Below are 24,859 nucleotides of genomic sequence, written 5' to 3'. Positions count from 1 at the left end.
TGTTTTGTTCTTATAGGCTATTAGAATGGAGTTTAAAAATGAGAGAAATTCTTTTGAAAAAAAGATTCAGGTAAGTTCTAATCTTGTTTCTGTTTCCTCGACCACTTACAGTGCATGTTGGGATCTCTTCTGTTATGCATTTGTAGTTACAGAGAGGCCTTGACTCGAAAGGAAGCAAAGCAAGTCCTCTGGTAAATTCTCTTTTATGTTAGATGACAAGAAGGCTCACCCTGCTTTTGAAGCAATTTTGAGTAAAGCTGATAGGCATGCTCATCAAATATTGAGGCTGATACTCATGGCCAGCCCATGAGACTGGGCTTCTTATATACTATATTCCAGGCACATCTTTAAGATTATGATTTGCATTTTGGGACTATATTTTATGTTAGTAATCTGAGTAATAAGGTACAAGAACTCTGAGAGAATATACTTATTAATGTGCAGTTACAGCATCTCTTAGTGGGAAGTTAATGCAACTTTCACGTAATCTAATTTAGTCACTTCAAGAAGAGCTACAAGAGAGAGAAAATGAGCTTGCTGTTGAAAAGAAGAATGGTTTGAAAAGGGATAAAACCATTCAAGGCCTAACTGTTGCATTAAAAGCAAAGGAAAAAGAGGTATGATGATAATGATAACGCTGGTTTGTAAAACTATCTCTGGGAGGGGAGTGTGTGCATCGTGTGTGTGACAGGGGTTGACTGATCTCACTGTAACCACTAGGAGGCTTCTAGTGGGTCCTTAATCACTGCCATCATATCTGTAAGCAGTTCTCTTTATCTAGACTTTTGGGTCTTGGGCTGGAGGAGAGAGAAAAAAGATACTTAACTGGTACTTTCTCCCTTAAGAACTTTGGGGAAAAATCTTTTCAGTTGCACACTGATTTTTATCAGCTCTGAGCACCACTTAAAAGGTATGAGAAATATTTTATGTTGTTGAGTGAGTGGAGCTGTCATAAAGGCAGCTGAAATGGGAGAGGTCAATGAGAACCAAAATTCAGTGGAAGAATGGGAAATATTAAACTTGAGTGATAGGCAGTCTGGTAAGTGTTGTATAAGAACAAGAATTTCTTTATACCAGATTTATTATGATGTATTTGGTGTTTTTGTTCTTTAAAGTATTTGTTTTGTGTAGTTGGATGAATGCATAATGAGATGGGATAGCTATTACTGAATTAGCATCCCTTGGAAATAACTCTTTCTACATAGTATTCATTTTACTTTACTTAAAGAATGAGGAGCTTGGTTCTGAAATTGAAGATCTAAATGCTTCATTGGCTAAGGCAAGAGAAGCAACTCATAAAGCACACATCCAAAAATTCAAGGTAAGAAGCAAGCAATTAATGTGGCTTCCCTCATCCCTGCTCCTCCCTTCTCCATAATTCTCACTGCCAGTGGGTACTGCTTTGTATCTTTGAAAGTGGAGGAATGGAAATTAGTTCAAAATGTTGTTTAAAATGTTTAATTTTTCTTACTGTGAAAAAAAAATAGCCCAAATCAAATTATTTAAATGATAGTGTTAAAATGTCAGATTAATTATCTTGTTTCTTGAGATTTTTCTTCTGTAACAACTGAGAATTATTAAGGGAGAAACGTGTAAAAGCAAAATGAGTTAAAAATAAAGACACAAATAGTTGCGGAGCTGAGATCATATTGAGCTTTCTTTGTTGACCTAAGAATGTTTTGGTTTTTCTCCCAAAAGTATGGTAACAGCACACTCTTCGTGTTAGCAGAGTTGAACTGGGGATAAGACACTTGTTTGGATTTATTTATGTAATAAATGTGAACCCCACTGTTTATAAAACAGTGGAATGTTGTTTGTGAAAATGTGATTTAGTAATGCTTTCATGTGCGTGGAGGAGAAAGGATATTCTGATGATAATTTATGTATTGTAAAGGTCTTAAAATGTAAAATGGGAGAAAGTAAGAATTTGATATTTAAACAGACAACATAGTGTCTCTTGTAATGTTTTCCAACTCATGTAAAACTAAGTCCGATAAAACTAACTAGTACTGATTAGAGGCTGTGATGAATCCTCCATTATGATGTGCGTTCATCCACGTGGTCTTGTGGCTCAGCAGGAGTGGGAGAGGTTGATAACGCTTGCCTCCAAAGTACGCACACCTAAAGCTTTTGTGACTGACTGTACTGGTTTTGATTTCAGGGACTGTACTGGTTTTGATTTCAGGGACTGTACTGGTTTTGATTTCAGAATCTAATGGGGTAGTAATGTTTAGTTCTCTCAGAGCACCTCTGTTTCTTCAAAAGCCGTTTATTTCACATAAGCCTAAATTTTAAGTGTGCTTGATTGAGAAAAGTATATCCTATTTCTTCTTCAGGTCATTTTGGCCTGTGTGTGAATCTATAGCTTACGTTTGCTTTTTTCATACGATGGAAGATTTGAAATATTACTCTAATTTTAACCCCTTCATTTTTGAGCGCTTGATTATTTTTGAAAAGTTCTAGATTTAAAAAGTCTGCAACTAATCCTCCTGTCCACAGAATCCATATTGCATGGTGGGTGACAGAGCAAGCCTTTCTCCTCACTATTCTGCTACTTAGCTACAAACTTGAGTTGAAGGCAGTTCTCTGAGTAGATCACGCTGTGTAGCCCACTGCTCCTCTCATCTGTGTTGTGAACTTCGAGGAGGCCGGTTGTAACAGTACATGATGGGGAAGAACACAAATCAGGCTGGCTATTTTTTGTATAGAAAATATGCTTATGGCTTGGTCTTGATTCAAACTGACCCGAAAGTAGAAAGCTTTATGTAATAAGAGCTTCAGGAACCAATAATAATAATAATATGGTCTCTTCTGCACTATGGACTCCTTTGCAGGTCAACTTTTATCTAATTCTTAGATAACTAAGACTTTGTTATCCTGTGCTCGATGTCATTCAAAGCTGTGTTAATATTCGTTGAGAAAACTTTCAGCGTAACGTTTTCGCTGTTGTGTGAGTAACTGTCACTTCACTGTAATTTTACACCATAATTTTTGAAGTACTGGAAAAAAGTGTGGGGGAGTGGGTTTGGACGCAACAGGAGTAAAGCCTTCCAGTCTCTACAAAATACCCTTACAGAACTTGAATGCTGCTTTGTGTTTCAGGGTGCTGAGGATTATCAAGCACTCTTGATGGAAAAAGAGACCCTCTTAGCAGAGCTGCGTTCAGAAAACCTTACAAAGGATGCTGAGAATCGTAAACTACAAAGGAGGATTAAAAGAACCGATCAAGAGCTAAATGATTTGAATTTAGAAAGAGAGAAAATGGAGAAGGAGCTGGATGAAGCACAACTACAGAAGAGCAGAAGTGACAAAACCATTAATGTTATTATCACTTTTTTCCTTTATTTCATGAAGTTAAATAATTTAGCATTTCTAGCATGTCCTTTTCTAACAAGTTTATTTTTTTAAATTTGAATAATTTTTGGAAAGGTAAACGCATTTGCTTAAAGCCAGTTTTCAAAAGAATGGGGCCAGGAAGCTTGAAAACTCTGGCATGTGGTCTGTGTAGAAAAATGTTTTTAAATAAATATAATTTTGATAGTCTTGGGTTCTAGGAAAAAAATAATTAGCCTTTATAAGTGGTAAATGTTTGCTATTGGTTTCAGTTTTTCTGATGAGAAAGTCTGAACATGCATGACAATGTACGTTTTATATATCTGCTGTATTTGTCATGTTACCTCTCTATACTTTATCTGAAATTACACTACTTTAATTAAACTTTCTTCTAAGTTCTAATGCAGAACAGGAGTAAATAGCCATTTGCAAACTTAAGCCAAACTTCAGCTTGCTTTTTGCTATCATAGCAGGGTCACTGTAAAGGCTGTGCACTTAATAATTTCTGCTTGTAAAATTCCCAAAGCACAGGATTAGTTGTTCACAGTTTAATGTAAAGATGACGCACTGTATCTTTTCATTAATTTTCCATGCTTCATATTTTATTCAGGGTTTTTTACCTTGCTGTAGTCATTTAGATAAGCACTTCTGCTTCCAGCACGCGCAGCTCGTGCAACAAAGTGAATGATCAGGTTTCCTATTTTCTTCCTTTGAAAAAAGGACACACCTTCTGCTGAGTGTTTGGCATAAATCGTACTTCTCACCTGCATGTCTTGTCGCATGGATTTTTCTAAAGTCTTCTCACCACTGCTTCCATTAGGGCAGCATTTGCATAACGAGTAGAGTCCTGCCTGCGTGCAGAGCCTGGTCCTCTTCGGTTAGGGATTAGTCTCCTGCTGTATTAAATTACACAAAAGATTAAATGAGCTTGTATTTATTCAGTGGATGTTTTGGTTCAATTATTAAATAAGGACCTTAAGGCAGGTATACGTGGAAATTGCTCTTCCTGCAATATCACTTAAAACCAGTAGAGGGATCTCTTTACCCACAAACAAATAAGTCTGCTCCCCATCTCCTGCCCCCAATTTCACTCTCATTTCTGGTTGATTGTCAACTGTGGTTAAGCTGCCGTCACAAAGTCTCTATCTTTGGTGTGCTTTGAAATTTCTTCAGGGTGTTGAGGTTAAGGAGAGAAAGAACAGATCGCTTCTGTCAGTACAACAGCCACAAAGAACATATTTTATTGATTTAAAGTATTTTATATTTAACTGTCTTCTCTGTTCAGAACTTTTTTCATCTTTCAGGGGAGCTAGAATATAACTCTGCATAGCAAAGACAGGAAAAATAGAACTGAGTAGGGAGTTGCCAGAGGATTCAAAGTTACTTGTATTACAGAAGCCTATTTGACTCCATTATGTCCATGTTTTTCATGTAAATGACTAGCTCCTTGGGGAAAAGCATTCCTGCCAAAAGATGAGCAGTCTTATAAAAATTATATCCCTAACCTATTTCCTACTCCTTGCAGAACAGCTGCTTCAATTTCAGAGTTGCTAGTACATTTGGATACAGCAACATTGCCTATGAAATGTTGCCCATTAAGTAGTAGATATGTGGGAGTAAAAAAATATGCTGTGATATTTTGCTCTTTGACAAATAGAAAACCACTTCAGTGATCTGATGCAAACTTTTTATGAGACTGCCTTAAAAATTCTGTTCTATCTATGCTCCAAGACACCTATTTATCAGTGTTTCTATTTTGTTAGAATAAAACGAGCAAGGATGTGCCTGAACTGTAGAAAATGCCCTTGACATCTGTAATGAACTGCTGTCTTAGCTCTTTGCTCACATGGAGATTTCCAATGACTTTTCATATACTGTAATTGGGATAATCCAAATTTTTGCATGTATCTATTAAAAAAACAAACAAACAAACAAAACAACAAAAACCAAACCCAAAACAAAAAACACCAACAAACCAAAATTCACAGCAAACCTTTGAGCTCCATCTGCCCTGTTGTAAACTCAGCTTGTCAGGATGATTTTGGCTTTACTGTCCTAGAATGGAAGAAGGTTAATTAAACTAAATTAGCTAAGACAGCTACCTATGAGCTGATCATGCAAATCGCAGACCGTGCCTGGTATTAGGAGTCTTCTGGAGCAATGGGCATAGATGCTCTTGAACAATGTCCCTGCCTCAGGGTGGGTGGCTGCCCTGGCTTTTTACTAGGTCAAGTTTAAAAGAAAAAACTCTTTCAGTTCTGTACTTTCCAGAAGCTGCTTTTAAGCAGTAGTTCAGCAGCAATTTAAGCTCTTTGAAATGAGAAACTTTGGGCATATATGTGTATTCATACAATTGATGAGCAATAAACATCAACTCATCCTTAATGGTGGTTGTGTCCACCATGTTACTGCATCTCTTAACAGAGATTCAGTGCTTCTTGATCAAAGAGTTTGTTCAAATTTACATGATTAAACACTTCAAGTATCCATTCTCTCTCCAGGCCTAAATGTAGACAATTAAAGTGTATTTACTAGGCATTCATATTTGATCAGTTGGTTGGGGAAATGCAGAGTAACTCATTAGGCAGAATTTATTATTTAGTTTTCCTACCTGTAGTTTAGCCTGAGAGGGAGGTTTCGGAGCTTCATGACTTAATTATTTACAAACCTGTTTTCCGTCTGACAGGGAGGGGGAGGCATCTGCTCTAGTCTTCTACATTATAGCGTTTCACATTCATTTTTCTTAGTTCAACTATCATTAATCATAGGAAAGTCTCTTGGGGAAAAAGGTTGGCAGAGGGAATTGCAAAGTTTATGCTCTGAGAACTGTGGGTACTATATTATCCTTCTGACTCAATGTATAGAAACCAATAGATTTTTCTCCCAGACAATTTGAGTGGTCAATGAGTTCAAGCAACCTGCTATAGTGATGGATAGTTTTGTGTGTTACCAAATTCTAGCTCATGCAGAGAAGATAATTTTCAATCTCAATTCTAGCTTCTTTTGGGAAGGCTTTGGGGAACTCTGGGGGCAGAGATAGAGGCAAAGTATCTGCAAATTGTGAGTCTCACAGGCTTTTTAACTTTTTCTGCAATTGTATGCCTGATCAGTCCACCTCTTTCTGTAAACCTAGACATAATATTTGTGCTGCTTTAGAGGCAGAAGCATATTTTATGTACCTGACAAGTGTGGTACGCCAAGACAACTCAGATTAGATAATAGGGGGTGTAGTACTGTTATTCCAGCAGCATCTTTTCTATCTATGCATGTCTGTCGTCTTTTCTTCTTAAAGCTGTTTACGCTTTTCATAAAGAGAAGTCGCTTGAAGGTATAGGACAGGTCAAAAGCGTTCCTTTGAAGTTTAGTTACCTAACATGTAATGTATTCGCTTAAAGCCTCTTAGTGATGCAATAGTATAAAACCAACGTAAAAATAGAAAGCCGAGGAGTGAACTTTGCAATGCAGTGAGAATTGTAACACTGCAGTTGATCTGTTGCTTCCAGTTCACGTGTTGTATGTGACTAGGCTGAACGTGACCCACTTGAAGAGCTCCATAACTTCAAGCCAAAGGACTTTGCAGTTATCAGACCATTGCACTACTTTCCAAAGAGCTGTGCTACACTGCAGTTTATAGCTAGCAGTTAGGAAGAAACAGAAACTTCTTTGAGAGTCTGTGTGTATAGACAAAACTTGGACCTGATTCTGCAGTTTTCGTAGTTAAATAAGTAGTTCTTTTGGTCCTGAAGAAATTAACTTTATTAGTTTGCAGAACTGAAGGTCTAAGCTTAATCATTCTTGGAAACTGAATAACACTTGAGTTTTTTTGGGAGCTATTAGAGATTTCTTAGCTGAGTCCTGCTAATGAAGCTAAAATTAAGCAAGTAAACCAAAAGGTATTGTAAATGACAATTTGTATTTAATGTGCAAAATAAACAGAAGTAAAACACTGAAGTAGTAAAATGATGTTAAAGATTTGATGCAAACCTGCATGAAGCAAGGTAATTAAGTCAAGAAAAGGACATAAAACAGTTTGTAAAGAGATTGCAATTAAAGTGTCACTAGTACTATTTCTTTGTACTTAGAATAAGAAACAACTATTGAATTTTAAATCCCAGTGGAGGTAAATGTACAGTTTATAGGTGACTACCATATGTGCAAACTATTTAAAGGGCTTATGATACTTCACAAATGGGCCCCTTTTGGGAATAAATGGAAAACATTTGTTTTAAGATGTAGGCTGTGTTACCTGGTTCTTTGGGTCTGAAGAGAAGTTTAGATAGTATAAAATCTTCTGTAAGTTTTAATTGTTTAATTTTAGACAACAGCTCCTTTGTTAGAAGTTTCTACTTCTCTTTTTCCACACAATCCATGCAGTAAATGCTCTAGATCTTCTCGCAGAGTAAAAGCTTATAAAATGAGGCTTGTGTATATGCAAGCTGTGCCTCCTTCAACTGACAGTGTTGAAACTTCCAACAAATCAGCAACAAAGTTTGAAGTGACACAAATAGTGGTAGTGGAAGGACAGAGATGCCACGTTATGGATTTTTCTACTCTCGCACATTTTCCACTTGTAACTGGGAACTGACTGTTAATTACATGCTAATAATTTCATATGTGTTTCCATTGATTTAGCGATTGTCCCAGTTCGTAGCAAAATGTAAGGAACAAAAATTGTTTGATGTTATTGCTTGGAACCCAAGGCTTTATCAGGTGGTCAGACTTTGAAACGCCATATGTAGCTAGATTTTCAGATGTTGGATTTTTAAGTAAAGTGAAACAGGATCTGTAGGGATGCAGTGGAGACAGCTGTAATTGTGGTGTGTGTCAGGTGTATCACCTGCAAACTAGGAGATACTGCTTTTTACATTGCAGTAGTCCATGTTGGTCCTAACAGGGTGCTTTGGACTTGCTACTGCATAAGGCTATTGAAAGAGATTGTTTCTGTGCTTTAGAAGCAAAATGGACAAGAAGTAGATGTTTCTGTGGTGGGGAATTAAGATGTGGAGATGATGCAACTGAGCTTGGAGCTGCAGGAAATAACAGCCATAATCAAGATCAAGTTCTGTTCACAACTTCTAATCACGAGACTGACCTGATTGGTCATTTGAAGTTTGTGCCCTTGTCAAAAGAAAACGTTTTAACATTTCTGACCTTTTGTTTGATGCAAAAGTAACTAGTAATATAATGTTAGTGCAAGAATTTTCATGGTGTGATGAGAAAAAGAGCAAATGACAAACTGAATCACCCGTGACCAATTTTCTCCTATTTCTAGCAAGGCAGTAAATTGACTCAGAAGTGAGTGTTCATTCTGACAGTGACAACAACTACGTGCATGATATTCTAACAGCCTTGGAGTCCAGTTGTTCTGTATGAAAAGCATTTAAACAATAACAACCTAGATTTTCAGAAGACAATACTGACACCTCATCTAAACGTTTTCTTTCTTTAATTGCGTTGATTGATGCCAAGAGAAAGATACTGGCTTAAATGCATTCTCCAGACTATTCAGTGATATGAGAAATTTAAAGCAATGGAAAGTTAAGCTAATAAGTTGATTTGCTAAATATTCAGTTTCGGTTTTTTTGTAGGACCTTAGAAACCAGCTAGAGAAATTACACGGTGAAATGATTGAGAAAGAAAAAGCAGTTGAACATCATTACAATATTCTTTTGAGTGAAAGCAATCAGAAGTTGCAGAGCCAAGAACTAGTTATCAAGCAGCTAACAGACAACGTCAGTCAAAAGGATCTGCTGCTTCAGGTAGGTAGGCTTCAGTTGAAATGAAAAATGGAAAGTTATCATTTGATTTTGTATGAGGAATTATTACAAAATCACATTTGTATTTGGAATTACTGTTGATTTTGATGATAATCCTTCACTTTATAATACTGCATTTGCAGAACAGACATATAATTATTGAATGTGTGGCATTCAACGAGATTTCTTGTTAGGGTTTTATAAAGCGCGTGGACAGAGGAGGAAGACAGCTTTGCTAACACTTATGTGGAATTTTCACTGTTGTGGTAAGATAGTTTAAAATCTCTGAAGTGCCTATGATTTTCAGCTTATCGTGCAGAAGCTAGAAGCTGAGGAATAGGTATAGATACTGAAATATTTTCTCTTTTTTCTTTTTTTTTTTTTAAAGCCCATTCAAAATAAGGTACGTGAGGCGGGAGCTGCCTGAATGTTAATGGACCTGTGTTCAATTTTTTTATAGCTGGAGGTATAACCCTGAAAAGTACCGAACTTATTCAAGCAATAATGCAAAGAGTAATAGCTGAGCTTGCTGTATAGCTGGAGACCAAGGTGCATGCCTTGACATTTTTTAATACTTAAAGGATTGGATAGCTGCGGAAAACTGATGTTTGATTTTAGGTTTTGTTTTTTTTTTTTTTTTTTTTTGCTTCTCACGTTAAGTTGAGCTCTTCTTTTGTGAGGTATGGGAAGACCATGTGCCAGATCATCCTTGGATATTCTCCTGAATTTTCTTTATTTCTCTATTTTGCAGTATAAAACTAGAGTAAATTTTGTAGAACTGTCTCATTGTTTTCTTTTGTTAGAAACTTGATGGAATAGTCAAAGAAAAGGATGCAGAATTGCAGGAGCTCCTGAATAAGTACAAGAACCTTCTAAGAGCCAATGAAGAACTTGAACTGAAAAATGAGGGCTTAGTAAAGGAAAAATGTGCTGCGCAGTCTCAACAGTCAATCGTCAAGATAGTGAGACAGTTAGAGGTGAGTTTTTCATAACTCTGATCATTTGCAGATAAATACCTTACTTCAAATTGAAGAGAATTTTGACTTTTGCTTCAAAGGTGTGGACTCATACAAGTTGAAATTTACCTATGTAGCAAGGGGCTGCTTTTCCTTCAGATCAATACCGTCACAAAATGTTCTGTATTATTAAATTTATAACAATGGCTTTATTAATAATTGTGTCATATGATTTTAATAATTGTGTGATAAGATTTGTATGATTGTGGTGGTGTTGATCTGGTATCGTAAGTTATTAATACATCAGAGTATCGTACTCTGATGAGTTTGTGTGGCATCACTAAACTCTTTAGTCTCAGAAAGTGTTTAAAATGGTTTGCCTGCCATAAAGAGGTAAGAGTTTTGTGGTCATTAGGGTAGACGTGTTTCCCTGAGTGCAGTGGTATCTGCATTTCTGAAGAGAGGTGCAGAGGAGAGTTTGTGTAGTTCTGATAGATAAGGGGAAAGATTGCACAGAGCTAGCGACCACAGGAGATAAATGGAATCTGAGGATAAAAAATATAGGTAGGAGAGAAGATATATCTAGGACAAGAAGAAAACTACTTTTTAAAGTAAAGCAAAGAAGAAAGGCAATAGTACAGTATGTATCTTAAAAAAGGTGGACAGTATATATACATTATTTTATTTGATGCCTTAAATTGAAAAGACTTGTTAGTACCTGAAATTGGAGGTCAAAATTCAAAGTCTTAAAATGTAGATTTAGTTCCTTCACCCTTCACCCCCCACTTCTGTACTGGCAAATAAAAAAGTCCGGTACTGTTACGAAGTTTTTGAATCACTTGATGTGATGAATCAGTGCATTTTTTTTATTCTGTACAGAATAGTGAACAAGTAAGTTGCTTTTGAAGGTATGTTTCTTGTCTTTTTTTTGTGTTGTTTGCAGCCTAGTATGTTAAGGTCTCCAGAAGCATCAGGCAAAGTAAAAAGAATTAGAGTAGTATGTACTAATAATGGAGAAAGCTATTTAGTTTCTTTAATAATAATGAGATTTTCTCAAGGATGTTTAAAATAAAGTGAGCCAATGGGAAAGGAAACATGAATGCTATGCCTTGTGTCACATTCCAGACACACTAGTGATGAGATGCTTAATATGTTATGAACACTATTATTAAACAAGGTAGATCCAAGCACACGTTGAGTCATGGGTTATACGACAAGCTTAGAGTAAAGGAGCTGCATCATGGTTTGCCAGGGTACCAGTGCAGAGTATATCAAAGAATATATGAATATACATGTGGAGAAAACAAAGTCTGTGAAAGGCTGAGTAGAAATTCTACCTCCGTAAAACAAACTGCAGTGCACGCACGAAACTTCTGTCATGAAGGGACCTAAGAGTGATGGAAAATCATGCAGAATTGATGAAAATCAAATACTTTCCTCTGTACACCCTACTTCCAGTATAGGTGTATAACCAGGAGAGAGAGCAGTAGCAAGCAAAGCCATGCATGGTAATGACCCAGTACCCACCTTCTAATCACAATCTATTCTCTATTGCTGGTTCACTTAATGATTGTGAACAATACCTAATCACAACCCATTGTCCTCTTGGCGCAATCTCTGTGTAAGATATCTCCTGTAAGAACCCACTTCGGCATATTAATCATAAGTTTTTGGACACAGATTATCCAGAGCTCTGCTCTCATTGGTTCCTCGGGCTCTTTGATGACTTTACAGTGCTGCACCAACTCTCAACAAACGCACAGCTGGAGCCTCCCACCAGAGAGAACAGAAACCAAGCTCTTCCAGCCGCACTGATCTTTAAAGTTGAAGAAACTGAACTGAGAGATGCAGAACTTTCTCTCTTTCATCATATCTTTTTACTTTATTTTAATGTAATGATAAATTTTAAAGCAACCAACATCCAAAGCCCTGCTGGGTGCCTTGGCCAGGCCAGGGAAGATAAATGACAGTTTCTAATTAGAGTTTGGATTCTTGAGCCACTGTCATGGGCTAGAGAGAGAGTGTGCAAGGGCACTGATAATTAGGTTAGTCATGCAACTGCTGACTCTGGTATCTATGAAGCCTCGGAATGAAATATATTTTACAGACAAGGAATTTAGAAGTGCAGTGGAAACTAGTTGATTTTGCGCTTAATGCTTTTCTTCTTGCTCATCTTCGTGTGTATCAGGAATAGTGTGGCCAGCAGGACTGGGGCAGTGATCATACCCCTGTGCTCGGCACTGGTGAGGCCCCACCTTGAGGCCTGTGTCCAGTTTTGGGCCCCTCATGACAAGAAAGACATGGAGGTGCTGGAGCGTGTCCAGAGAAGGGCAACGAAGAGGTCTAGAAATCTTATGAGGAGTGGCTGAGGGAGCTGGGGGTGTTCATCCTGGAGAAAAGGAGGTTGAGGGGAGACCTTCTCGCTCTCTACAACTCCCTGAAAGGAGGGGGTAGCCGGGGGGGGTCGGTCTCTGCTCCCAAGGAACAGGCAGGCGATGGGACAAAATGAAATGGCCTCAAGTTGCGCCAGGGGAGGTTTAGGATGGATATTAGGCAAAATCTCTTCACTGAAAGGGTTGTGAAACATTGGAACAGGCTGCCCAGGGAACTGGTTGAGTTGCCATCCTTGGAGGTATTTGAAAGACGGGTAGACGTAGTGCTGAGGGACATGGGTTAGTGGTAACGTGGCAGTGCTGGGTTAATGGTTGGACTGGATGGTCTCTTCCAACCATAACGATTCTATGATGCTCTTACAGCCAATACTCCTATATTTACAAAGGTCTTTTTGTTGGAGCATTTGTTAGGTAAATATATTTCTTACAGTTTTTTAGACTTTTGTCATTCATTTTATTACTGAGAAAAGCAGCAAAATTGAGAAACTTTGCTCTTGCTCAGTCCTTGAGCTGTGCTTCTGGGTTCTGTTGTTGCACGTGTAATCTTGCAGTAAGGGTATACTGCAGTAAGGGGCCATAGTGATACAAAATTTAATTCTAAATTGATTTCTCTAAGTGTAAAGAAAAATAATAATTAAAGCCTTGGATTTACTGTAATGTAGCTTTTCTGTGATGTTTGTTTTTGGGAGGAGGAGCTTATATAGCACTTGAGGGTGGAGTAGGAAATGCAGTTAGCTGATAACACTGCAAGGCAAATCTGACGTTTCTGCAGACCCAAGGCACTTCCTAATTCCTGTATGATCAGCACATTATTTGACTTTGGTTATAATTACTCGGCAGAAGTTGAGGAGTTAATACGGTGCAGCCAGGGAACTGAAGGATACTGTGTGCATACAGCTGGGGTGTCTTATTTGCTGCAGCTGGAGAAATTATAGTTAATGCATGAAAGTTATTGATGTAACTAGAGCATTGCAGTTGATGGGTGTTGTGAGAATTGGAATTGGTGCAGTTGTTGCAGTGCTGCAGACATGTCTTAGCTGTCGAAATTGATGCAGGGTGCACACTATTGCTGAGTCGTCGTGATTATGGAAAGTGATGTAGTTGATGTGTTTTTTATACAAGTGTCCTGTCTATGAAATAGTGATCAGTGCATTGTACTTGTTGCTTTCAGTCTCTTGAAATTGATGCTGTGAACACATAAACAAGGTGGTAGTTCAATTTCTGATTTGATGAGGTGAGCTTATAGCTGAAAGCAGCAATGTTGTTTGTCAATATCCGTGTCTTCACACGCTTCAAACTTGTGCTCTTTACCTGTGACACTAAGCATGGCCTGGTGATAGAATGGACGTGGTTAGTGTATCTCACCGTTTTTGTATTAGCAGAAATTTAATCTTAAAGGAGTTAGCCTGATGAAGTGATATTTGGAGTATATAGTCCAGTAGTCTTGCCTCGCATATCACCAAGAATAAGTTCCTCAGAGCCATCAGCTTTGTGACATTTGCTGTGGTTGAGATGACATCTTCTAAAAGTCACCAACAAAGCCTTTTGCTGTAGTAATTTTCATCTTTAGATATATGACCCAGTGGCCCATAACTATTTTAATCTTATTAGTGATTGTTTCATTTATGCTAGACCGTACATAAAGTTTACTGCAATGTTAGAAGAAATTACCAAATCCTGGTGCTGGTGGCTGGCTGGCTGACTCAGGGATGAGGTGTAGGTTATGGCCTTCTCTCGATCGTTCATCCTTTAACCTTCAGAGATTTTGAAATTATCCCAATGGTTGTTGTGAGCAGAGAGTATTCAATGAGGCAACCAGATATTCTTGTGACTTTGCCAATAAGTTATTTATTGTGGAGGTATAAACCTTTTACTTTCATTGCTTACAATTTGAGAAACCTTTAATGAAAATAAGTTATGTTTTCCACCACTGCTGCTTAGCCATAGTATTTCAGGCTTAAATATAGACTTTAATGTATTAGATTGCCTCCTTTCACGGGAATATAAATCTTTCACTGCAATATGGTCCTGGATGTCTTGCAGCTATCTCCTCTAACACATTTTCCCTCACACCATGTGTCAAGAGGTTTAATGTTTCATTAACTCCCACGGCATTATGGTCTATTTAAGTTACAGAGCCGCCTTATGTTTTGTGTACCGTTGGGAAGTTGATTGGAATAATTCACTCCTACGCATAATTTGGAAATGACAGTAATAATGTACAAACAACAAAAAAAGAGATGTTCATGCTATATCGTCTCATCCTTATTATTCATGAAAGATTCTGAAAAATCAAGAACCACTTCCTCATGATTTTGCTAACCTCTACCTAGCTAGTTGAATTGAGATTTTAATAATCTGTGTATAGTCCGTGACAGTTGGAATTAAGAAACAGCTCATGTCTCCTGTTACTCAGAAAAAAGGAAAAAAAAAAAAGAGTTTGGAGGATTTCATGAGCTTACTGAGATTTTGCTGCAAATGTAGAATTAAATTAACATGTGAATTGTAAAAGAAACGTGAGAAACTGGAGCATGGTTCTATGTGTAACACCGCTTTGTTAATACAGCAGCCGTAGACCTTAAACAATTGGTGACAACTGTTATCTAATTTGTGTACTGTAAACTCTTCAAAGTGACATTACTTTGCCAATGCTTCAGAAAGTGCTTTTAATTAGGATATAGTTGTGTAGTGTCTTCAGTAATAATTGCAAGGCTTGTATCAGACATATGGAAGAGTTCACTAGAACTTTTAACAGACTGTTAACCAACTAAATTAAGTCAAAAGATTTATTTCTTCCTGTTGCTTTCTACGTCATTGATCGGTGTCATTGTGATCAAACTTTTTCCTACTTAAATTACAATCTGTGTGTTTTATGTTTAGTGACTTTTCTTGAAAGTCTGAGATTCCACCATATTGATGAGACTCCTTAATTCAGGCTGCAAGATGTACTATTTTACAGGTTTTTTGTGAGATTTTTTTATTAATGGACTTTGGATCACCCACCTCCATCTGTTTGCCTTTGTGTTTCTCAGTACTCAGTCAACAGAAGCCATTGCTGCGTGCTCCTCCTCTGCTCATCTAGATAATAAACTTGATGTGAAGCTCAGTATTTTGCACCTCGTATGCAGAATAGTATATTTAATGTAAAAATTGCACTAGAACCTGGAAACATTTGCTAGAATACAGCTACCGTTGGAATGATGGGAGATGAACGTGATGCAGATGTACAAAGGCAAGGTCACTTCTTCAAAGCATCCATAGCGTGAGGTGGTAGAAGCTACTCTTTCTGCAGTAAGATCTGATGTGCAGATTACCTTAACGGGAGTAATTTGATCAAGACTTGATTACACTTGCAAAATATTATTTAACATATTTGCTAGCATACTGTGAAGTACGAGTGTAAATAATTAAAAGCAAACAACAGTTGTCCTTGCTTTTGTACTGTTTACTTTGCAGAATACTGAATTTTTCAGATTAACAGAATCTTTGCATCGTTAGTGTGAATTAACATGATTCTACTGTAGCTGAACTTTTGTTGCAGTTCCTTCCTTAGGAATTACATTTGGAGTAATAACAGCTGCTTAAAACTCCTGGGTGTAGATTTCTTCCTTGTTAATGATCTGTTCGCTAATGATTTAGTATCTCTTGAGAATCTGGTTTCCAGTCTTGAGGTTGTAATATGGAGAAAACAGAATTACCTTTCATTCTTGCTCTCCAGTGTTACCTTGTCAAACTAGAGCCACGCACATCCCCCATTTGCTGTGGAACTTTTTTTCTTCTTCCTTGCAGTTTTCAGTTGAAAAATAAAACTGAGAGAAGCAACAAGGCCTACTATTCTTCTCGAACAGAGGCAGAATATATGTGTCTGACATTGATACATCTAAATTTGCTATAAATATCTCAGTTATTTTCTCTTCTGCGATGGCTGATATCTTGGATATTTTTATGTAATAAGTGCAAGCAAATGCTCTTTTAAATAGCTGCATTTTTTGCCTCCTGCGGAAAGAGTGGCTGTGTGGTTGTTTTGGAGTGAAAAAAGTCTTGGGAAATTAGTGGATCCTTACTGAGAATGTAGCATAAGAGTCTGGATTTATTCTAATAATAATAATACATTTTCTGTGCGCAAGACTGCAGGTAAACAATTCTCTTTTCTTTGCACAAGTAAAGCAGCAGCTTTGTAGTGATCCAGCTGAGTGTGCGGAAAGCGAACTCAACGGGTGTGTATCTGACATGTTCATCCTTTATTTGGTGGCTCGCTACAGTCCTTTTTGTACAGAAATGGAACAGAATTTGCAGAAACCCCTCCCCCAAAGAAAGCTAATTTTATCCAGAAGACAGAGAGGACTGTTAGGACAGTGCTCAAAAATGTGTGCTTGGAGCTTGGGCTTCTCTACTTTCCCTTCCCTCCCTTCCCTCCTCTGGAATACCCAGGTGGTTCCTGGTTCATTGAGATGTAAACTTAGGAAGTGTGAGGATGCTCGGGCAGGGGGAGGAAGCTTTTTAGACTGCGATAAAAATCATAACCCACTGTTTAGATACATCATTCATGGTAGGTAAATAGTGCAACAGTATTTGCCTCCTTTAATAATAGCTTTTTTAAAGTATCATGAATAGTTTTCAGATTCACATTAGGCTTTGGAGACAGGCAGTCCTGTTCAACAAATTTGGATTTCTGCTTCTTTCACGTTTTCTTCTTGACGCAGGTGTACACATAGTTGTAGACATGCAAACTTAAAAATTACCTTGTAAGCTTAGTATGTTCTTGTTTTAATTTAGGAAAATAAAGAAGCCGAATATGAAAAGCTGATTCTTGCTTTAAGAAAGGAACAAAATATTTATTCTACACTAGTGAAGACTTTCAAAGAATCGGATAGGTAAGTGCTTTTTCTGTTTTGGTGGATAATCTAAACTCAAAGGGCAAAAGTCAGAAGTTGTGAAAAAAGGTGCATCTTAACTGGAGTGGTGATGATTTTGTACCAGCCCATTGTTCATAAGGCCAGGGGGTTTGGAACCAGGGGATCTTTAATGTCCCTTCTGGCCCAAGCCATTCAGTGATTCTATGAAGTAGCAGTAGTGGTCTCCTTAAAAGACAACTGGTTTTGTAAGTGGGGTTATATTATCTAAATTACTTAATTTTTTCTGAAAATATTTCTGTTTGGATTGGAATTTCATATGAGCCAGATTTCCAAAGCAAGCAGCTAGATTTTCAGAGGAGGTACATGTCCTGTGTTAGAATAGAGGGGAAAAATCAAATTACAGGGAACTTCTGGGTGCTGGATGATTTGCCATGGTTTACTCCTAAAATGCAGATAATGCTTCTCTCAAAAGTGTCACTGTGAGAATGTTGATGAGAATAAAAGCCAGTAAGATTTTGGAAAAGGTTAAAGAAAACAGAATAATTGAGGTTTGCATAGTATGCTTTCAATGTAAAGCATTCAGAGGTATGGCAGGAGCGAGTGTTTTTTAACCTTTTAAAATCAAAGAACGCAGCATTTTAGAAAGAAATCTGTGGTTATTTTTTATGCCATTATTGCTTGGCAGTTGAGGAGGAGGCGTTATGATAAAATAAAGACAATTCTTAGCCTTTAGGTAAAATAAATTTAAACATTTTATTAAAAAATTACTGTTACAATTACGAATATCTTAATTAGGTATTGGCAGCATTTGAGAGCCAGCTCCTGACTCCCCCTGCCTGAAGGCAATGGCTCATACCTGCCAACTTTGTGGGAATGTGTGTTTGGATTTTGCAGTTGGTTTATAGACCACTGTAGTTTGGAAACCATAAAGTGAGTAGCACTAAAGTAGATGAGATCTGGTATCTGAATTAAGCGCGTTTGTAGTAATGCCATCTTGGGCTGGGCCACGGCTCAGAAGCTCTTTTGGATACTAGAATGTTTTTCATTAGAAATAGTGATGGAAGTCAGATTATGGAGATTATTTCTTATCTCTGGGAAAAGAGCAATGGCTTTTGTGACTTTCCAGTTGAACAATCAGCAAATGAAGGAAGAAGCTAGTTTGTTTTAATATTTCATATGGAGGAGGTGACCTGGCATTGAAACACGTTCTGTGGGTAAGGAGATTGTCAACACTCTACGTAGTAATGACAACAAAGTAACGTAGCTCTGATAGTAGTTTTTCTTAGAATATTTTTCAAACAAGGAAAATCATAACTGTAGTTGTAATCATTAGGGTAACAGAAGTTTTCCCGTTAACTTCTGTAGGATCAGGAGCAGGATCATTAGTTCCGTTTTCTTGATACGGAGTTATAGGATGCACAGAGCAGCGCATGTTACGCGGTGATTTGGAGAGGATGCGCAACAATTCAACAGTAGAGCTGGAAGTTGGAGGCAGGTCTTCTTGTTGCTCCTCCTCGTGGTTTTGTGGGCTGAGATGTGCTGTAAATCTCATCAGGGAAGGCTTGAACCCCCAAAGTTCTGGGGACCCGATAAACAAGCCCTGCAGATTAGTGCAGCTTCCTCATTTGTGTAACTGCCATCAGCAGTGACATGGATTTTAGGCAAACATCTGTTTTTCTTGCTGACATATCTTTTTAGGCCTTATTTATTTTAAGTAACCTGGATGGTTATTTTTCAAAATAAGCTACTGGATGTCAGGACCAAGACATTTCTTGTCTCTTCAAGCAGGGAATCAATGCTTTTTCTTATAAAACATTTCACTCCTGAAAAGGAGAAAATGTGCTTACTTAGCTTCTAGTAAAGTGTTGGTTTGTTTTTATTCTTAATTTTTTGCTGAGCATTTAAGAGCTCTGTCTTCAAAGATGCTCTTGAGTGACGGAGAATTGGTTAAAGCAATAGTTTCTTGTGCAGGAAACACTGACAACAGCACACTTGTCAGAAGACAGACTGAGAGTCTTTTCATACATGCTGTCTTTTAACTAATGCGTTTCTACAATATGCTGTTATGCTCATGCAAGTATGATGTGCTGTATGTTTCTGTACAGTCTCCTGTAAGATGGTTTTAAATTTTTTTAAACGATTCCAGAATTCTCTGGCATTTGGTGCAGTGGATTGGAAATTCTACAGCAGCTTAATTTATCTTAAAACACTGAGGTTCTGAGTGAAGTAAGTGTGAAAATAAATAATGCAATGAGTTCAGTAACACCTTGTTATTTATTTGTTATTAAATCCAATTGATTTAATTTTATTGCAATTTCAGTTTTTAGCATACTTAAGTCTTTTTGTGGACTGATGGGAACTGTCTTGTCGATGTTGTTGAAGGGCATGGGGACAATTTAGCAAGGGATAGCCAGAGGTGCAGGCAGAGCTGCCTGAGGGGCAGTGGCTAAACTCAGAGCTTCAGTGGCCACCTTGGAAGAAAGCTGCTTAAAGAATTAATTCACGTTGACATATTCTCATTTGTAAGTTTTGGCATTTACATCCCATTGAGATAACTGAGACAATTTAGACCTTAAAAGGTCTTTTTATAGACTGTCGGATAAATGAAGAAATAAAACAGTTGGTTGTTTCTGGGTCATATTTTCAACGAAACACAATTTTTAAATCTTTTTCTTAAGTGGAGCATTAGATTATATAGTATAGTTCTGTAGCAAGGGAACAAAGTTTCCATGGTCACCATATAATAGAATACACAGAGCCATCAGTATTATGTGATAGTGATATTTTTCTGGCATGCTTTTCAGAAGTTAGTAATTTTGATTTTCCTTAAAAAGAATTACACAGAAGTTGGCTGGTGGAATATATCTGTCATGTTTCATCTGACTTAGAAACAGCACAGCTCAAAACAGCAAGAAAAGGCCGTATATGTAAATGTTTAGTTTCTTCTCTCTGTGTGGGATTTGTTTGTTCTTGTGCATCAAAATGATGTAAGTGTGTGATGAAAACCAGCGATGGCTAATGTGAAATGGGCTCTTTGTGGAAGCCCAGATGTATGAAAGACGCTGAGGTGCACAACAAAATGTTTTGAATTGAATCTTCAAGATATTTTTTTTCTCCTTTCTTTTAGTATAAATAGCTTGCAAACAGAACTAAACAACATTTTCATGTTGCGAAAACAACTAGAAGAAGACGTTTTAGCTAATCGTAATCTGCAGAAGGTTTTAGAAGATCAGATTAAGGACATGAAAAACCGACAAGGTCTGTGTACATCTGCAGCCCATCCCTTTTCTTGATATTCTTGCCCAAAAGAAAACTGGTTTTATTGCAGTCAGTTTGCTGTGATGGAGAAGAAACGTTTGAGAGTAGAAAAAGGTGTGAAAAGACTTCTTTTCAGCTTTCTATACTGAGAATTATTTGGGGGATTTGTAACAGAATGTCTTTGAGCAATCAGGGCATATACAGAGAGACAGCTTTTCTCTTTCCATGCAGCAAATGTTAGTAATTCTGTGGCAATTCTACTGCAGTGATCATTTCAAGCTGCCTACAATTTTGTACCCATAGAATTTACTGTTTTCTGCAGAAGTTGGAGATTCCTGGCTTTGAATAAATCTGTGGCCATGGGATTGCTTTCTGACCATGGAATGTAATTATTTCCAAATACTCTGGTAAAGAGGTTGTGTCTCAGGAAATGGCCAGACTCTTCCTAACAGAATAAGTTTTTCCAGAGAAAGAAAAAATAGCCAGAGGTTTTGTTATTTTGTAATTCAGAAATAGCAGCGCTTTTAAATATAACTTCTATTTTAGCTTTTTTTTATTGTACTTCTTTGGAGGTGTTTTTAGTATATACTTAGGTATTAATATAAGTGTACATTGTTAAGTATAGTTTACTGCATATGTACAGATGTATCTGTTTTATTCCATAAGGGATATATAAATAACAATAAAACCTGTTCGCTTACCCCTTTCAACTTAGCTTTTCAATTTTAGCATCGCTCCCTTGACAGCTATGATAAGTGACAAAAGTTAAACTTCTGCCGTTTCAAAGTTTCCAACCTCCAAAGTGCAGACGTGATGAACAGCGAGGGTGGGCCAAAGGGGCTTGTGGATGCTCCTGGGTTCTGAAGAGCAGTGGTGTTGCGGGTGAGGCTGCTCGGAATGAAGGCTGTGAAAATTAGTGATCATTTGTGAAGCTTTGGGCCCTTGCAGCAGCCATGGGATCAGTGTCAGAGCTGGGAGTAGGATTCAGGCATCTCTTCTTTGTCCTAATTTACATGTGCTTTCTCCCTATCTAATGAGATATATTTATAGAATTAACCGTCATCTATATTCTAAACGAACAGGTGTTTATTGAAACATAAAAAATCATTCCCACAGTTATAGAGGAAATGAATAAGTAGCTATTTTCAATTCAATTAATGCAATCTTTTGACCCAAAAGCAAAATAAATTCAGTAACTTTGTCTAACCTGGCCTTTTGCCTTGAGACATTGAGTTCATGTTCATAAAAATATAGTTAAAATGGAATAACTATTCATGCCTTACTTATCCTTCCTAGAAATTATTTCTAATTGTAATGCTAAATATGCAAATTATAATTCAGAATTACAATCGCCACTCATGCTGATAACCACAGAAAATACAGCCACGAAAATACAGCATGTCTAGGTGTCAGAAGCACAAAGAAATACGAGGGCAAAATTTGTTCAATTAAACAGAAAGCTTATTTTGGGGGATGAAACATTTTAACTGGCCTCCCACAGACTTACTAGTAGGTTCTTATTCAAAAAGTCCTGTCTTTGCACTTTCTGCTGTGTTTTCCTGCAAATAAGAGTCTCTGAAATAATTCCTGTCCTTGGTTATTTTGACAGAAGAAACACTGTCTTTCTGTGGAGATCAAACATCTTATATGAGTATCTGTTTAGGAGAGCAAGATCGTTTAAGCCCACAAATAGACCATCTGTCTCTTGAAGAACTTAAGAAAAAGGTATTGATCTGTTTTATTATTTACTGTTTCTAATGGCTTAATTCTGCTTCATTTATAGTTTGTGCATCTCTCACAAAAAGAAGCGTTTTCATTATTTAGGTACAGTTGGGTAGTTCTGAAAGGATTTGAAGTTCTCATATCCGTGGTCTGTGGTCCACCTTTTATGAACTGTTTAGTCTTTGTTACACCACGTGAGCTTCAGAGTCAGCTGAAAGATAGGTGGCTTGCTGCAAAGGTTTTATGATAGACTCCTGGATTCAAGTTTCAGACTCAGTGCCACGTTTTAGTCATCATGAGGTATACCAGCTCCAAAGAAGAGTTTTTGCATTAAGTATCCTGCAACGCGTATGCACCTTGATTAATCATGAGAATGGTAGTGGTGTCTATAATTTATACGTCTGTATAGCACATTCCATCCCACAATTTGCAGATCTTTTGGTAAATACGGTACGTTATAAAATAACCCTGAAGTAAGTTAATGTTGTCTCCATTCTACATAAGGAGAACTGAAATTCAGAGATTAAACGTGCAAAGCACTGTCATACAATAAATCAGTATTGGAGTTTGGAAACTTGTTCTTTTGACTCCTCACCCTGTGTGGTGACCTCTGATCTGTGCACCAATTTATTGTGCATGCAATTTATTTATATCGTAATTATTTTGAATATGGTTGTTTGGGAGTGAATGTCAGCGAAGTTTTATATTTCTCGTGGCCAGCTGAATTGTAGGCAGGTGTTCGAAATCTGGAGGTGGGTAATCTGAAGGAAAGAAGTTTGCCTTACACTGAACAGGTGTCAATAAAAAAAGCCCCAGATTGTGTCCCAGTCCCATTCTGAGGTTATACCACTTTTATCTCTGAACAAATTCCCTTCAGTACATTCAGGGACATTCATTAGCAAAAGACATTTTTATACCATCTCTTACTTGTAAAAGGGTTTGTGTGTCTGAAAGTTGATCTTGTTTATCCGAATATGTTAATTGGTCTAGTAAGAAGATTTCATTTTCTTCTGCAAACATTGCCTTCTTGATACACTAGGAGTCTGTGACAGTAATGTCTGTTCAAGAGTTTTGAACATGATTGTCCTTTCAGATTTTGCATCTGTGAAACAACTCAGAATGACAGTGGCTTATAAAGGGTGTTTGAGACAGAAGAATAGGTTGTTTCTGAATGCTGCTATTTCTCTGTAATGCTGGTTTCCCTGGCACTAAAACGTCTATTCTCAAATCAGCCTGTTGGTTTGAGGTGCCCTCAGGTTTCTTCTTGCTACTGAGTTGTAAAACTTGATATCTCAACTTAATAACATGGCTGGAAACTACAGTCTTCTTACAAGTTAAGATTTCTTCAATAGTAACTCACAGATACATAACCATGTTTTCATACATAGGGAGATTGCCGCATGAACAGATACAGAAGCCCAGGCTTTCCAACTCTGCAGTTTAGATTTAGCTGGAGATTTGTATATCATAATTTGTTCCCATACTAGTATGGATGTTACCAGTTTTGCTTGTTCTTCCTTTGGTTATTTAGGTTACTGATCTTCTCTTGACGGTTAAGGATCTGCAGTCAATTAATCAAGAACTTAAGAAAAAACAGCTTGGACTTTGTACAACAGATTCTCAAGGGAAGGAAGCACTAAAAATATTAAACCACAGTGAGGTAGGTTTTCTGTGTTAAAGTAGTGAATGTGACTCTCACGTCTAATATGCCTTGTGGAATCACTTAGATCAGTGCAGAATGAGTGTAAAACCCTCAGGGCTTAGGTTGCTAATTCCTTATAATAATTTTTTTAAATTAATGATGTAAACACCTTTAAGATGTTAGCACAACAGAGATGCAAGTGTTCAGTGATGTGTCAAGTTGATTTAAGGAAACAACTTCCACATCAAAATATTAATTGGGTTTGTGATGTATTTGTTTTGCCAATTGAAAGCGAAGGAAATAGTTTTACAAAGAAAGCAGTATCTTATGTAGCATTTTAGCTACTACTGAACGTTTGCTTGTCTACTGTTCAAGAGTCATTCTCATGCTGTATCTAATTCTGTAAGAGCTTAGTTCATATCTCCTCCGCATCCGCAAAACAACTAGGGTTGACTGTAGCCAAACCAGAAAGATAAGCACTTTCGGTCACTTAAGTGCATGGTTGTTTCTTCACGTAGAATGTAGAAGTATATGAAGAAGTGGCCAGCATTGGGGTAGATTGCTGAGAGCTGCAAGGCAGTAATCACTGCTGGATGTTTCATTCTTTTGCCCAAAGCCAAGACTGCTTTTAGCTGTGGGGAAGACGAGGTCTTGGCAAAATACTTCCACTAAGAAGCATTTTGGGTGCTGGGTCCCCATGTGTCTTACTATGTGTGAATGATGAAGGATGTTCAGGAGGCTCTGGTAGATTCTAGTGAACCTTCCAGCTTGTTACAAAGAATCACTTGAAATGTGGCTAGTAGTACTTTTCTTTATATTCTGTTGTTGTTTTTGCTTTCAGTTACATGTTCTTGTGCATCACATATTGAATAGGAAGGTAAAAATATAAAAGGCATAATGATGGTATTAGAATTTTGTCCTGAATTTCTGAATTAAACTCAAA

General features: G+C 37.4%; 1 protein-coding gene across 3 annotated transcripts in view; it reads left to right on the top strand.

Moving 5' to 3' along the window:
- CDK5RAP2 (CDK5 regulatory subunit associated protein 2) overlaps positions 1–24,859 on the top strand; it is an 84,012-nt gene that overhangs the window by 15,203 nt on the left and 43,950 nt on the right. For all 3 annotated transcript variants that reach the window (XM_063352870.1, XM_063352871.1, XM_063352872.1), the window contains 10 exons: positions 17–70; positions 498–617; positions 1,229–1,321; positions 3,103–3,321; positions 8,922–9,092; positions 9,893–10,066; positions 17,215–17,312; positions 20,422–20,552; positions 22,162–22,277; positions 23,806–23,934. In XM_063352870.1, coding sequence (XP_063208940.1) covers positions 17–70; positions 498–617; positions 1,229–1,321; positions 3,103–3,321; positions 8,922–9,092; positions 9,893–10,066; positions 17,215–17,312; positions 20,422–20,552; positions 22,162–22,277; positions 23,806–23,934 — 1,305 coding nt within the window. The remainder of the gene's footprint in view (positions 1–16; positions 71–497; positions 618–1,228; positions 1,322–3,102; positions 3,322–8,921; positions 9,093–9,892; positions 10,067–17,214; positions 17,313–20,421; positions 20,553–22,161; positions 22,278–23,805; positions 23,935–24,859) is intronic.

This window comes from Chroicocephalus ridibundus, chromosome 15 (genome assembly GCF_963924245.1).
Source record: "Chroicocephalus ridibundus chromosome 15, bChrRid1.1, whole genome shotgun sequence".
Classification (NCBI taxonomy): domain Eukaryota; kingdom Metazoa; phylum Chordata; class Aves; order Charadriiformes; family Laridae; genus Chroicocephalus; species Chroicocephalus ridibundus.
This window is presented reverse-complemented; position numbering and strand designations above follow the sequence as displayed.